This window comes from Serinus canaria, chromosome 1 (genome assembly GCF_022539315.1).
Source record: "Serinus canaria isolate serCan28SL12 chromosome 1, serCan2020, whole genome shotgun sequence".
Lineage (NCBI taxonomy): Eukaryota > Metazoa > Chordata > Aves > Passeriformes > Fringillidae > Serinus > Serinus canaria.
The window spans coordinates 15,785,240-15,802,132 of NC_066313.1; the positions used below are offsets into that span (position 1 = coordinate 15,785,240).

Genomic DNA, 16,893 nt, shown 5'->3' on the forward strand with positions numbered 1-16,893 from the left:
TGTCCAGCTCCACATCCAATTACTGTGAAATTATCGGAAGATACAGAAAACCCTTGCTCCAGTGGAGTCACAAAAAAAAAATTCTGCATCAGTTTTGATGGAGCCAGGGTTTTCCCCAGATCACAAGATATTGCTTTGTATGGACAAATGGTATTCAGATGGAACTCCTACTTTCATTACATGCCATTACAGAAAAGCCTAAGAAAGGCTCTCTACACGAAATGTTAACACAGGCAAAGTTTCCAGTAGCCATGACAGCAAGGGTCTTGGACATAAATGATGTCTGAATAGGGCAGGGTGCTTTTTTCCAGATGGCTCTGACACTCCACATTTCCAGACTGACACTTCAGTTGCACTCACTTTAAATAGCATGTGCACTTGCAAATTAAGGAGATCATCATTTTACGTATTGTAGCCACTGTATCCACGTTTTTTTGAATTTCACTCTTTCTAGTTAAACCTGTATTATTTACAGACTCATGGAATCACAGAGCTTTTAGGCTTGGAAGGGACCTCTGGAGATCACCCTGCCCAACCCCTCCTGCCAAGGCAGGGTCACCTGGAGCAGGCAACACAGGAATGTGTCCAGGTGGGTTTGGAGTGTCTCCAGAGAGAAAAACTTCACAAGACTCCTGGACTGCCTGTTCTAGTGCTCTGCCTCACTCAATGGAAAAAGTTCTTCCTCATGTTTGGGTGAAACTTTTTGTGCAGTCAATGGCCATTGCTCCTTGCCCTGTCACTGGGCATCACTGACAAGAGCCTGGAACCATCTTCTTGACACCCTCCCTGGAAATATTGTATGGATTATTGAGATCTCATCTCATCTCAGTCTTCTCCAGCCTAAACAGGCCCAGCTCCCACAGTTTCTCCTCCCAAGAGATGCTCCAGAACCCTCCTCATCTTTGTGGCCTTTGCTGGACCATCGCCAGAAGCTCCAAGTCTTTCTTGTCCTGAGGAGCCCAGAACTGGACACACTTAACACTGTGTGAAGCCTCTCTGAAGTGTGCTGCCTCAGAATTGTGGGCTAAGATACAAAACTGCACAAACCAAAAGGCCTCCAACTTGCATTTAAATATCAGCTCTGTGCTATACACAATGATGAGTCACCTGAACCATTACTTTATGGGAGGTGGCATATTTTTAAAATGAGAGACTGTTATAGCATTCTGCATGCAAAAGATCAAATCTGAAGCATCAGAATGAATGATTTGACTGTAATTGCTTTATCAACTATCTATTCTTGGGATGATTATGCTAAAACTCTCAACAACATGGACTCAAACTTTTTATTTTAAAAAGTTCTTTAAATTACTTTATTAGAGTAAACTAGGGAAGATGTCAATTTTAAACAATGGGGAAACTGAAGTCTAGGATGCTTCACTTTGTTGACTTGCTCAAATTAATAGTCTGAGGCATTTGGGTAGAGATATCTCACAATTCTTACTTACTAAAGAGATTATTAAAATAATTCCACCCAAACAAATTAATCTCCAATTTTTTGCAACACAAAAAATACCTTTTCCTGACAGATTGCACATACACCTTACAGTCATCTCTATGAAAAAGAAAATTACAGAATGCTGATAAATCCAGAGGTTTTTTTTTTTTGGTTTTTTTTTTTTTTTTTTTTTTTGGTGAGTGTAGGAGCACAGCCTGCCCTGTTCCTTTTTCAGAACACTCTTAGCAGTCAGGTTCCTGGTATCCAACCAAAAGTCTTTCAGTCCTGCATCACATTATGAAACTGGCAATGTGCTAGAAGAGGATATCACATTTTATTAGTAAAAAACACCTTAAAGGAATATACTCTAAACTAGGAACACTGGGACTTACTGATATTCAGTAGTGGAAACATGCAAATTTTCAAAAAGTTTTAGGATGAAGTAGTAGTTATTTTAAAGATATTTAAAAAGCCAATATCTGCAATCTAATAAAACACCTGTTGCCTTCACTTTTTAGCTGTGTTACTTTCAATTCATCTCAGTGTCCTAGTATAAGTAGTATTTTAGTAGCATATGATCTCATTCAAGCTAAAATGGTGTTTTGCAGATTGCCAGTCACTATTTAAAAATACACTTTAAATATTCTAGCATATGGAAGATGTTCCAAGAAGAAATCAGCAAAAAAATAATATATATATATCTATATATATATATATATATAGCCTGAAATTACACAAAGAGCAAAATCAGTCACAATCAAACATCCCATACCCTGACAACTGGAGCAACCAGCAGAGCATTTCCTTAGTGTTCTTGGGTATTACCTCCAGTCTCCTTGTCTAGATAGTGTTTTAAGACAGGTAAAATAATGTACTTTCACCAAAGTTCTATTCTCTGAAAGGCTGACCCCCATCAGATTAAATTAAATCATTAACACCAGCATGAAAATACACTGTGCACTGACTTACAAAAGAGGACATAAGCAAATTTACAATAATGGCAAAATTATATGCAACAGCTGCATTCACTTACATAGGATCACACAGGTTTAATAAAGGAGGTCATTGCCAAGAAATTAAAGATTGGCTTGATCAAGGTAATGTGGATTTACAGGAGCTGAACCCAGCAATTCAGCAATTTTTACACCGGCTTTAAAATCATCTGCAAATAACTACATTGTGAATTATTTGAAAACCTGATTGTTGAAAAACTCCATCACTTCCACAGCAAACTCCAGGCAGAAACTGTGAAAAGCTAATTCTGCTGAAAGAAAACTGAAGCCTTTGAGATAAGATGCTGCCAAAGACCCTTGTGAAACTCTGCATGGAAAACAAGATGAAAGTTGAAGTTAGAAATATTACTGGAAAAGCTTCACTATTGCCAGAAATCAGATTTACACACTTTATTCACATCAGCACAGAGATGAAAATAACCTTTAGAAGCTAATTATGGGAAGAATGATGGTGGGTCATCTCAGTAGAGAATGCTGAAGGGGGACACAGTTGGACAGTGTGCAGCAATTCACTGGAAGGTCAAGAGCTGAATGTTCAAAGCCAGCATTGGCTAGCACTGGCTAACTGGAAACACCAGCATTTAAACAAAAATGCATCAGTTTTGCTTACCAATTGTGCAGCTAAATTGCATTCAGCTTGGTCCCAGATGAGAAAGATGGTCCTCTCACATCCAGGTAAAATGGATTAATTGCAACTGGCCTTGCTGTTCCTGAAGGAAATGCTTGGCTTACCTCATTTAAGAGCTCACCTGAAGAGGACACTACAAGATATGACAGCCTCCCTTGTTGGTGGTGGCTGGGGTCACCATGCTATCATGGGTACATGCACAAGACTTTCAAGGCAGCACACTCTTTCATGAAGCTTTGCTGCTCTGAGGACGAAATCAGCACGCAGAAGAATGTGACAAAATCCCAAACAGCAGCTGGTGTTCTGGCAATACCTGAACCCTCACTACTGATTTAGCACTTAAACTGCCTTCAGTAATACTGGAAAAAGGGGCCAAGGTGGAGATAGGGCAGCACTTTTCCATGAGAAAGAACCACAGAGAGTGTGGCATAGGGTCAAGGATGGGCATAGACTATAGGGTGGAGTTAACACCACCACCAAAGACCCCCAAAGCTCTCCAACCCATTTCCTTCCTTCCTTCCTTCCTTCCTTCCTTCCTCCCTCCCTCCCTTCCTTCCTCCCTCCCTTTCTTCCTTCCTTCCTTCCTCCCTCCCTCCCTCCCTCCTCCCTCCCTCCCTCCCTCCCTCTCTCCCTCCCTCCCTCTCTCCCTCCCTCCCTCTCTCCCTCCCTCTTTAATTCCCCTCCTTTCTTTCATCCTACCCTTTCAGCCAAACCCCACTTCTGCATGCTTACATACCAGGTCAGGGACTAACACCAATTTCATGCCAAGTGGGTAATTCACTCATAAAACTTTCTGATTGTTTGCTGACCCTCAGACTTTTCTCATTCCTTTTGACCAATTAACATTTAATGAATCTCAAGTGCTTCCTTCCCCTTAAGGGTGGGTCATCACAGCCACACAATAATAAGTGCAATACTGACATGAAAGACTCAACATAATCTAATTAATTATTCAAGTTGACATATTGCTTCTCAAAATGACAATATTGATATTTCTCACAATAAAGAAATGCTAATTGGTTCTGCTCTCAGTTTTCCACCAAAACCCAAGCAAACAAAACCTAAAATTAACACAAAGTCCACCTTTTCTCTTTGATTTCATGTACTCCACCAGAAAGAATTCTGATGGTTTTATCACTTAATCTGAAACATGTTTGCTTCAGGGTTTTTGACAGATTGGCATTAATACTCTCAAACATATCAGTTATCTTTGAAAACCAATTATTCCAGACAACAGAGAATAAGCTCTAACTTTTTAATCCCTTCCTTACACACTAGAAGTAGCTGTTTACAGAAACCTGCTTTTCACTGCTGCCCCTCAGAGGGCACATTCTAGAAATTCACAGTATCACAGAGTGGCCTAGATTGGAAGAGACCTTAAAGATCCTCTGGTTCCAAACCAGGCATGGGAAGGGACACCTTCCACTAGACCAGGTTGCTCCAAGCCCTGTGCAGCCTGACCTTGAAAACTTCCAGGAATGGGGCAGCCACAGCTTCTCTGGGCAACCTGTGCCAGGGCCTCACCACCCTCACAGGGCAGAATTTCTTCCTAATATCCAATCTAAACATTGTCTCTGTCAGTAGGAAGCCGTTCCCTCTTGACCATCACTCCCTTGTCTAAAGTCCCTCTCCATCTCCCCTGTCGAATCCCTTCAGGTATTGGAAGGCTGCAATTAGGTCACCCTGGAACCTTCTGGTTTTTCAAGCTGAAGACTCCCAACTCTCTCAGCCTTTCCTCATAGCAGAGGTGCTCCATCCCTCTGTCCATCTTTGTAGCCTCCTCTGGACTCCTTCCAACAGGTCCAAGTCCCTCTTGTGCATTTGAAACCTACTGACTATGCTGCTGCTGACTGTTCACCAATAGGGCACATTAATGTAAAACTCCTTAATTGCTTTAAAAAATTGCTTTTGCTGCAGCAATTTTTGTCCAAAAAAGAACCTTGATGCCCCATTCTACATTCATGCTAGCCCCTAGTGACAACCTTGTTTTGATTTTATGATTTTCCTCATATTATCATCCATAATAACCTAAAAGCAAAATGAAATCTCCAAACTAAACCTGGAATAATTTCTTTAATAAGCTCCACTGGCAGTACCAGCTAATTGTTTTAGCACCATGAACTAGAGACAGGCTGCTATAGCTCCTTTGGAGGCATCTAAACCCTGATTCCAAATACAAAAGTGTGCACGTACATTTTTTGGGGAAAATAGTATGTTCCATGTTACAATTTAGATAATCAGATTGTCTGTTACTTGAGAATTTCAAGTCTTCGGTAATGCAAAATTAAAAAATTACTATTGAACTAGCTAAAAGAGAAATAACTCCCATCCCATTCACCTAGTTCTTAGTTTTACAGGCATAAATAAAATCAAAGTGGTTTAAAATGAACTAAGCCAGGAATTAATATAGCTCACAAGTGTTGAAACGTTTTAGAGTGCTTTGTGTGCAGAGAACTGACACTTTGTATTACCATAGTTTAGCAATTAATGATATTTAATTTTAAAGCATTACTTTCAGAAGTTACAAAAACTGTGGCAAACAAACACGACAGACTGGTTTTGAATTTTAAAAATTTCAAAAACAAGTACAAGAAAACAGTTTCAAATATTTTTCCTTCAGCAGAATTTTTTACAAGCCAAAATTTTCCATTAATGATTACAAAAAAGTGAAAATTAAGAAACATGGTCTAATTTCTTGCTGATGAACCCCCTTTCTTTAAAGTTCTGTATACCCACTAATTAAATGGTTTTGCTATTCCTCTTCACACCACCATTCAGAAAATTCACCATAATCTCACTTAAGCTTCCTTAAACCAAGAAATAGACACAAAAAGTTAAAGCAGCAGGTTTCTGTGAGACTGTTAGATGTTGTGTAAAGACTCGTTTTACTCTATTCAGGGAGAAGCATCTAAAGCATGTGTCTGGAATCCTCTAACACAGGCAAATAGAAATACATGCCCAACTGAAAATAATCTATTCTTTAGACTACTGAGAAGTCTGCAGAACATTTTCAACCTTTTGGAACCATACATCATCCAATGATGTCATACAGCTGGTAATCCCACTTGTTCTAAGATCTCCCTTATTTTCACCCTATTGATGGTCTGTGATATTTTATTATGAATCCTAAACCTGACAATAGATTAACTGAATAAGCCACACTGCTGTTAGTAACATCAGCAGCAACTAAAATCATTAAAAAAATTTAACAGTAAAAATATTGTGCATGGCACTCTTTCATTGTTTCAGCTTAGAGTGTAATTCTAGTATGTAATATCAATTATTAGCTCTCAAAGTCATAATCCTTTGTAAGTCTCATCAGAACGGAGCATTTTCTTTTGTAGTTTTTTTTTTTTTTTGTACATGCCAGCAGTAATAGAAATTCAACATTGAAGACAAATTGCTGGTTACACTGTATTGTAGAGAATTAGAATCATGGAGGCACAACTTCAGGGAAAAGACAACTTTGTAATATCCAGCCTAAACCCTCCCTGACACAGCTTCATGCTGTTCCCTCAGGTCGTCTCACCAATCACCAGAGTCAAGAGATAGGTGCTGCCCTTCCACTTCCCCTTGATTTGAGGAAGTTGTAGACTGTGATGAGGTCTCCCCTCAGTCTTCTCCTTGATGCCCACATTTTAGTTAACAATCTGAGCCATAAAGATGCATAATAAACATTTAGACATTCACTTTACTGTACTGTGTTAAAAAAAAAAAAAGTAAAAAGGATGCTCAAATACATCATGGATAAAATCTATTTTTGATAACCAATGAACACCCAGCTTGCAGAGTTGTTAAGATAAGCAATACTGATGATGAAAGAGTTTGGACATTATCTTTCAAAAGAAAAAAAAGGCAGAGATTTCTTTATGGCTTGATTACTGTTTCAAAAATCTTAACCCCAGTACAGGGTTTGAAATGAAATCTGCCTGATACTACTGAGTCATGGAATCATTAAGGTTAGAAAAGACCTCCAGGATCATTGAGTCCAATATTTGACTGAACACCACCGTGTCACCTTCACCTTGGAACTTCAATGTCTGGTGACATCCTTTAGCTAATATCAGTGAGCTTGGGGCTTAACAGCAGGATGTCACCTTTTTTTTTTTTTTTTTTTTTTTTTTTTTTTTATTGTACATATTACAACACTGGTACATTCACAATGACCTATTTGGAAGGTATATTAGAAAATATTCTCTGGTCATTCCTTATATGTAAACTGTGTTGCAGTACTTAAAGGATACCTTGGTTATCTGTAATGATTTTATTTATATATGTATATAGATATATATCTTTATTTTTAAAAATAAATAGTACAGTCTTCAACATAACAGGTTTATTTAGGCAGTGTGTAAGACAGCTATAGTGGGTCTACAAGATGCACAGTTAATATGACTTAACAGATACCAGCTCAACTAGCCTAGCTCGAAGTAAACAAGTCCCAGGACACGACAATGATAGGTCAGATTCAAACCCAAACAGAGGACATCAGCCAACCCCTCTGAAGCACAGATGAACCCATATCACTAGCCAGTGAGCGAGGTGGAGTTGAGACCCTTAACCAATCATGTCTGTAAGCGAGGGAAATTTGAAAGCCTTATAAAAGGAGCTGCCCCACATTAAACTTAAGCTGTTAGTGCATAAACCTCGTTGTGTGCCTGTCGCTTGCCTGTCTCCAAAACTGTAACAGTTCAAACAGAAGATCACACTTTGGGGATTTAGTGTGCAAGGCTGAGAACAAGCCCCATGCGACGGTCTCAGCTTTTGTTAAGAATCCATTCTGTGCCTTTTATCCCATACTACATTATGGTATGATTCCCTTATTTGTGCAACATGGTGTAGTATCTCCTGCTTTGCATAAGTGCACAGCATTTATTCATTAACATTTCCTTTAACACCTCAAGAACCATGTAGGAAATACTATGCATTTTCCATAGTGTGAGCTATTGTAAAAGCAGGCAATCCCAATGTCTGGGAAGAATGATGCATCTGACTCCATGATATCCGAGGGCTAATTATTACTTTATTATACTATATTATTCTATACTGTATTACACTACATCTAAACTGAAACTGCACGAGCACTCAAATGAACAAAATCTTGTGACTGTCTCCTGCCCGACAGTCTGGACACGCGCTTGGCCCTGACGGACCAAGGAAACAAAACACCTTCCTTTGGGTAAACAATCTCCACATTGCATTCTGCTTGGGCACAACACAGGCACAGCAAACGAGATAAGAATTGTTCTGATCATTCTTTCCTCTGCTTCTCTCACTGCTTCTCTCAGGTTCAGAGAGTGTGAATCCCACAGTGGGCTTAGTTCTTAGTTACAGCTGGGCAGGCTTTGCAGTGCAGAAAGGAGGGCTGCAGGGGTGTCTTTACTGTTCTTTCGATTCACAATCAGGCATAGATTCAGGCCAATTTCTGAGCTGCTGGCAGATACATGGCTGACAGAGTAGCCAGGAAATAATGGGACATGTTGAAGTTCCCCAGGTAATGCTGGTGGGTCAGATTCCATGCTGGCAGCAAGGACAGTGTCCTTGCACACCCTGGACCAGAAGACTCCCATTGACCGGAGTTCTGGAGAATGAATGAATTTCTCAACAGGTATATTCAGATGACACATGATGAACAACCCTAAAATTAATCCTCAAGTAATAATATGAGAAACAAAATTTTAAGTTACTTGGGGAAAGCCTTTAAAAATTTTAGGCAGATAAACAAAATACTAAAAATTAGAAAAGCCTCTGTCTCTATCCTGAATATCTAGTACTGGTTTAGACCATCCTTAGAAAATTCCAAATTGGGCATCAAAAGCACAACATGACAAAGTGAAGAAAGACGACTGCAGATGTCAGTGGCTCAGGCACCAGACATCATAAGCTGTGGTCTTGATCTCAGAATCCTGCCTTTTTAGCTACTTATTTTCTTGCTTAGTGTTTTCAGAGCTGAAAGAAATGCAAATCAGGTGCAGCAGCAGCTTGTTTCCAGAAGGTTGCAGATAGATGCTATTTATTCTACTCTTCATTATTTCATTTGAGTATTATTTCTGCAGAAGTCTTCATTTATTCAATGCTGGGTTTGCCCCTCTCTTCCACTGTGTCCTATCTTTTCCAATTACAGCCTAAAATTCCCATTTCCCTCAGTCCTCAGTTTGTTCTCCAAGTTTCCATCACCACAGAGGTTCCTGGTAAGTCCTTTCCACATGACAAGAACAGCTGAACTTTCAGTAGCAGTAGGCATATATTTCCAGGTATTTCTAGGCTTCTGTGCATTCTATTGGATAAGAGTTCCCATACGATCAAGCTGAAAACTGAGGAAAAGTGTTTTGCTAGCCCTTATCTGATCCTGCATTTCATTTCCTCAAGCAAAGCAGAACTCATCATCTAGAGGACATGTCATTTTTTCCCAATTGTTTTTTTTTATGGCAACAATCAAGCAGGATCTCAATAATTTTGCCCTCTCCCATGAAATAAAGCCTCTTGGATTGTATTTTGTTGAGTACCATACCAAACAGTGCCAGAACACGTGTCTTGATTGTGCCTTCAATACAAACTCAATATAAACAGCACTGATTCCTTTCTGAGACTATCATCCTTTCCAATTTGCTTGTTCTGAGGAACTTCTGATTTCTTGTCACTTGTGCAGGTGGAATCACAGAATCATTTAGGTTTCAAAAGACCTCTAATACCATTGTGTCCAACTGTTCCCCCAGCAGTGCCAAATCCACCACTAAACCATGTTCCTCTGCCTCATCCAATAGTCCTTTGAACACTTCCATGCTAAGGCAATACTCTAAAATCCCCAGAAATGCTTTCCTGTGACTCAAGCTACCTGGATTAGCTACAGCAGAGAGAGCACACGCTGAGGTAAGAATTCCAAATGGTAAGGAAATCTTGCTTTCCTGTTGTCAAGATCTGCTTGTACAGGTGGGAGTCATGATGGTTCATTTTACCAATCTCAAGAGTGCAAAAACAACACAGAAGGGGATTTCAGTATTAATCAAAAGAAACGCACCTTTTATTGATTGCCCACAGCAAATGCGAGAGAAGGATTAGAAAAGAGATAAAGGCTACAGAGAGTTAGAGAAGAAAAGAGGGGGGGAAATACAGCCACCAACAGAGAGATGAAATCCTCGTGGTCCTGTCACGTTGGGGAGAATCTCAGGGGTCTTTTACAGTCCCCTGCCAATGGGGGAAACAGGTACAGGACAGTGGAGAATAAGTCCATTGAGAACAAGTGCAGACAGTCCAGTTCTGAAACAGGACAAACCAGTCCCAGCAGTGAGCAGGAACCATTGTTTCAGGACTGGCTTCTATGGGAAACCAGTCTTGGTCCACCGAACACATCTGCAGGTAGCACTTGGCAGACATCCCACTTCAGCCAGCCCAGCACCCAGTCTCAGTCTCAGTCCTTGGTGGGGAGGGGGGCTTCAATCTCTGACCTTGACGATGGTCATGAGGCAGATGAGGGATTTTCCATGGAGGATCACCAGAGTCACCTCAGAAAGACAGACTTTCTCCAAGGCGGGTGGCATCTGGCCAAGAGGTGGGGAAATTCATGGGCTAATGTGATAAGTGGGGATCATCCCTGCTTGAAGCAGTGTACCGTGGTGGCACAGCAAGCACACCTGCAAACAATCACTTGGTGAGCATCCACCTCAGCCAGGCCAGAACTCCAGTCAGGGTCTTCAGGGTCTTGGTCTCTGTCCTTGCGACAGTTGTGAGGCAAATGAGGGAAACTTTGGACCATCTCCTACACCACCCTGTGACTCATGACTGTCTTCAAGAGAGCTCCATCAGCAGGGATCCATCATTGTGAAGTCTTCAGGACTTGTCCACATTGGTAGCATATCCCAGAAAAAGGAGACAGTATATCAGAGAGAGAGAAAGAGAGAGGAAAAAAAGAAAAGGAAAAACATGAAAAAGGAAATAGGAAACAATAAACAAATACAGTTAATATTAATTAAAATATTTTTTCAAATAATCAAAACAAATCGCAAAAATAAAAAATAACTTTCACAAGATTACGAAAAATTATTTCAAAACACACATCCAAATTTTATAATCTATTTATAATCCATAATTATTGCTTCCTCATATAGTTTGCCTGCATCAATAGCCTTGGGGAATGTCCACAAGGGAGAGGAAATTGGCCAGGTGATAGACGGCATTAATGATAGATTTCAATTGTGTTAACGGTTTCATCATTCTCCAATTCATAATGAATAAGATTGCTGATAAAATAAATCACAACTAAAATCAAAAGGACAATGATGGCATGACACAATTTGTTCAGGACACTGGCAGTAGGTGACCACTCAAAAGCAGTATCCAACCACCTTTGTTCAGCATCTTTTCTTACCCTTTCTATAACATGATGTATTTCTTTCACATTGTGAAAGAAATATAGTTACAAGGGTTTACTGTCTGTTTTTCTTGATCTTTTCCAAAATTTCAATTAAATCCTTATGAAGCAACAATTGCTTTACCAAAGTAAGGTTCATCCCTATGGGGATAGGCAATAGTTTGTGAATCAGTGTGTAATCGGATTGTAAAAGATGACAAGAAGTAACTGGGGCTTCACAAGAAAAATCACATCCTGTGATTTTAGGAAAGCTACAAACACAAAAATTTGAATGATTTTTAGTGTCCACTACTATGTCTTCAACAAATACAATATCACAAGCAGTTCTAAGGCATGCTCACCCATTGCCTATATATATAAGGACTGTTTCAGAAGTCTCATTAGGATGAATTTCAAAATGACAGATATTTTGGTCTGTCCAGATAAATGTCTTGAGCTATAATTGCATGCCTTTCACAGATGAACCCCTGTTGTTCTCGGACAATACAAGTTTCTAAATTAACAATTTGCCACTTTTCACTAATTTGACGAGCGCATTCCCTATGCTCGAGAGGATAGAGAATAGCTCCACCATGATCCAGCTCTAATGCAATTATGGGGAAAATGGAATGCACTGAAGCATTACATATGGTTAGTACAAAGGCTGTGGCTGTGTTTGTGATGGGGTTGTAAGTAAAATTCACCAAGTTCCACCAAGATTGGAATCCTTTTTCAAAATCAGTGGCACTGTCCCAAATTATTTTCCGAATTTCAGTAGGAAAAGCGCCTTCTTCACCTTCTCTTCTAATTGAGGCAGCAACTGACTGCATCCAAAATTGAGCCTGGATACAGCTGAGAGCCAAAGAAAGGTTGTTTTGTGTAGCACCAAGTGCATCAATTACCAATTTGTGGTCATTTACATTTATCTTTTCCCAGTTTGGTAATATGTTTGATAGCAACCACTGATGTATTCCCAAAGTCAACAAGGATGACTGCAGTGGTTGCTGTAATTTTGTCAAATCTCTAGTTGTGGCAGCCAATTTATTCATTAATACTTCTGAATCAATACTATTTAGAATTCCAAATCCTGTTCCCACAGCACTGGTTATGTCTCTTGGTGCCTGTCTTTTAAAAGGGTTCTGCTTTCACAACCAGGTTGTCCAGCCCTAAAAAGAAGATTGCAAAAAAAGGTGGACAAGCGGGCTGAATTTCTAAGACACTATTTTGCATCAGCAATTTGAGTTGTTTAAGAGACCATGCTGCACTGAACAATATTTGTTGTTGACCTGTTTTCCTGATTAGATATGGTCCAATTTCAAAAATTCTCTGGCTTAGCATTACCGGTGGTTGGGTGGTAGGTGTTACCATAAATAGAGGGAAAACATTATTTTTGTCATCCAACATTAGTGTTATCATGTCTTATGGTTTATGGTTTATCAGGTCTTCATGCCCCTCGGAGTTCTTCTGTGAAAAAGTAAACACAACAGAATCCTGCCACCAAGAGGCAGAAAAAATTAGAATGATGGAATTATCCAGCATGTATTTATCTGATGCTCTTTCCCCAGAGCATTGGAGGCTACCCATGCATTTATTCTGAGGGGTTTTTAGCACAAGTGGTACTTGCCCTATAGTAAGGAAGGTCCACCAGAACAGGTTGTCCAGGGTAATGCATTGGATTCTTAGGATCATTTGGTGCACAGCACAGGAGTCAGTGTAGATACAGACAAGAGAGGTATTCTGTACCTCACACTGGAAAACACTCCAAACAGCTATCAGCTCCCCTGCCTGAGCACTGCCTTCTCCCTCAGTAATAATTCATTCACCAGAGGAAGTGTGGAGGGCTGCTGCCCTGTATCTCCACACCTTTCCCTCTCGTTTACCAGAGGCGTCAGTGAACCAAGAATTTGCTGATTGTTCGGGGGAGAAAGGAGGGGCTACTTTAATTACAGAGGCAGGTTTGTCGTGGCTGCTACCCAAGCTCTCAGTTTCTTGTACTGCTAAATTTTACAGCTCCTTCTGTTATTGAGAAGATGTTACAGTAATGCTCAATCTGAGCATACTACTTCCTAACTGAGGCCTCTGGCCCACCCCGTCAGGCAGGGGGTCCCAGTGGCAACTGTCTTAATAACTTTGAAAGAGCCTCTCAATACAATTGGTTGTTATTGTGCAATTTTTTCCACTTCTATGAAAGCTAAGCTTACCACAAACAATCCTTTTTCCCAGGTAGTGTATCTTCTCTCAGCATCTTTGAAACCACAGGAATAAAAACCAACAGCCTTGTTGGACCCTTAGGAACCTGTTGCCATATGTGTACTGATAGCCCTGAGGAGGCAAATCCCCATTCCACCTGGAAAGGATCTGTAGGATGGGTAGGACTCAGTGCTCGATGAGCTGTGGCTTCAAAAATCAGCAATTGCAATGCTTCCTCCTGAGAAGGAGTCCAACCCCATTTCATGTCTTTCCTCAGCATGTCATAAAGGGGAACAAATGGGTCATCCTGGTTACTAAGAAATCTATCTGGTCTTTCTACAGGAGATATAGCTGTTATGGTTTTTCGAAAAAGAATTTGCTGTGGATTCTGGAAGGCCTTGAATTAAAGGGGTCATAATTTCAGGCTTTACAGGTAATTGCATGGGTGACTCCTAGCCTGTAGTTAATTTTCTTTCATGCATTATTTGCCAGCAGGCAGCTTTGTGAATGTTTTGCAGGAGTTGGTCAGGGGTACCAACTATGGCTAAAGGGTCTCCCCTTTCCGAGGGGTTAATTCCCCCAGCCCATAAAGCTGTGCACTGTGTCAAGGACCATGTGCCTGTTGTGAAGAAAACTCCATGTCCCCAATATTCACTGGCCTCCTGTTCAGACAAAGGAATTTGATATTCCCCAGTAAGAGACACTTGAAATACGTATTCCATCTCAGATTCTCGAGGGAGATGCCCGTGCCCCTTTTTTATGTGTGGGTCAAGATCCTCATCATCGATATAGTTGTATTCTGTTTTAATTAGAGGTCTCAAGCTGCAACAGCAGTATTCCCCACAATTTTTCATCAAAGCTAATTCTTTTTGAGGGTAGTTTTGATTAATGTGAGGAGTTTCCTTCTCTTCTGCCTCTCTTGAGGAATCATCATTCTGTGAATTCTTAAAATAGTCATCTCTCAAGGTAGCCCGTAATAAATGATTTTCATTTCTTTCTTCATCTAATTGCTTTTGCAAAATTTCCACTAAGTTTTGAAGGGAGTCTATTATAGGTTTTTACTCACTTCTTCGCTTAAAGTGACTTTCTATAGCTGCTGTAAGACAAGCTCCCAAAACTGAGCATAAGATACTTTTATTTTTGCCTTGTTCAAATTTTATTTCATGTTGTAAAGAACATACTCTATCAATAACATTTTCCAAATTAAACCAGTTTATGCCCATTCTTCTCCTCCTGGAGAAGGTTTGGCATTATGTTTAGCTAGCAGAGCATAAAATTCAGCTTAATTTTTGCACTGAGGTTTTCAGTCATTTTGTGAAGGGACCAGAAAACCACTACAGGGAGGTACAGACTTAAGTTACACAATCACACAGCCTTTGCTGTGTTTCCCTTCGCTTCCCTGGGTGGGTGAAGAGACCAAATCTGCCAGGGAGGTACTCCTTAGTTACTCCTGGTTGTCCCTTCGCTTCCCAGACAGTGCAGATTCACACATACAGAAAAACAGTTTCCCCTTTTTGCACTGAGTCTCTTACACTTGTTTAGCTTGCAGTCCTCTGCCAAGTGAGAGAAGCCCAGGATGAGGGTAGTGTTCAACCCAGGACCTGTAGAGCAAAGACCTAAGTAGTACTTAGCTGACTGGATGTACTCTAGTTGATTAGTCTGTTCCTTCCCATTACATTACAAGTGACATAAGTACAATCTGGGGGAAAGCTAAAGTAACTGCTGCTGCTGTTACTAGGAGAATTATTCTGAATGTTCAGCACTATGTGGTTCACAATTTTCTTTTTCAGGTTTAAGCCTGATTGTCTGCAAACTCAGCATGACCCTTAGCCTTTCCCTCAAGATGCCACTCACATTTTTTTCACTGGCCAGTATTATTTGTGAAACACAATTGTTCTACTCACACTTCAGGAGATGCTTTTCCAACCCTTCTGTTCCATAGCAAATGAAAATTAACATTCTGTCCTTCTTGTAAACTTCCTAAGATCATGTTAAATTTTTACCCTCCTAGAATTTGACAGACAAGTGCCTACAGATAAGCTGGGGATTTCCATGTGCACAATTATAGATTTTGGGTGGTGAAAGTGCAGCCAACGGCCAATAGCCAACCCTCTGACCTTTGCATGGTCCTTTAGCATGTCAATGTCTATGCAGAAAATAAATGGTGTAGATGCATAGCTAAAAAAAGATCAAGGCCAAGTCAAAGTTGTGATTAGACAGTGAGCCCAAAGAAATCTTTGCTGTAACACAAAGAGATGTTTTAGTGTTAATTCAATACAGCTTAATACATAGATATTGCCTATATTCATAGTCACAAGCATACATATATATTATGGTTTTAATGGTATTCTGGCTTTAAAAAATGTAGGTAGCACAAGCTTTGATAAAAGCACTGTGCCAAGAGGGCAGTTCAGAAATCATAGCATTGAAGAGTATCCTGAGTTGGGAGGGAACCACAAGGATCACCGAAGTCCAGTGGAGTAAATGCTGTGGAGGGAGCAGTCAGGTATTGTCTACAACTGGGGGGTTGCTGATTTCCTCTGTCACAAGTATTGTTGCTGTTAGTGCTTGTTCTCTAAACTCATTGGTGTTCCAGCAAATTGTTCTTACCTCCACCTGTGATCTTTACCTTTCATGCTGCCTGTTCTTTCTAGCCCACCGTGTGGTGGGGTAGGGTGGGAAGGAAGGACAGTGAGGACTGCATGGTTTCAATGGAAGTGGAAGCAATAAATTGGGGAGTACCATTCCTAAATGGCAACACCTCTCAGCCACCTCTCCTTCAGGCTGGACAAGCCAAGTGACCGCAGCCACTCCTCACAGGACTTCTTCTCAACACCCTTCACCATCTTTGTAGCTCTCCTTTGGATGTTCCCTGATAGTTTTATACCCTTATGATATTGGGGTGCCCAGAATTGCCCCCAGCACTTAAGGTGAGGCTGCTCCAGTACAGAGCACAGCGCAGCAGAGCAGGACAATCCCCTCCTTGGCCCAGCTGGTGATGCTGGGCCTGATATCCCCTAGGACACAGCTGGCCCTCTTGTGACTCATATCCAACTTTCCACAGACCAGAATCCCCAGGTCCCTTTTCCCAGTGCTGCTCTCCAGTGTCTTGCTCCCCAGTCTGTCCATATACGTGGGGCTGCCTCATCCCAGGTGCAGAATCTGGCACTTGTCATTGTTAAACTCCTTACAAATACCTGGAGACAGCAGAAAGCAGCAATGCCACAGAGAGACTGTAGGTTACAATGAGAAAAAATTATACAAAGACTTGTAGAAT

At 40.6% G+C, this 16,893-nt stretch overlaps 1 protein-coding gene across 1 annotated transcript in view; it reads right to left on the reverse strand.

Annotated features, from left to right (window-relative positions):
* The window catches only part of MAP3K7CL (MAP3K7 C-terminal like), a 48,603-nt gene extending 31,839 nt beyond the window's left edge, over nucleotides 1–16,764 (reverse strand). Inside the window, exon 1 of the mRNA XM_050971263.1 lies at nucleotides 16,504–16,764. Within this exon, the coding sequence (XP_050827220.1) occupies nucleotides 16,504–16,764 (261 nt within the window). The remainder of the gene's footprint in view (nucleotides 1–16,503) is intronic.
* Between the last annotated feature and the right edge of the window lie 129 nt (nucleotides 16,765–16,893).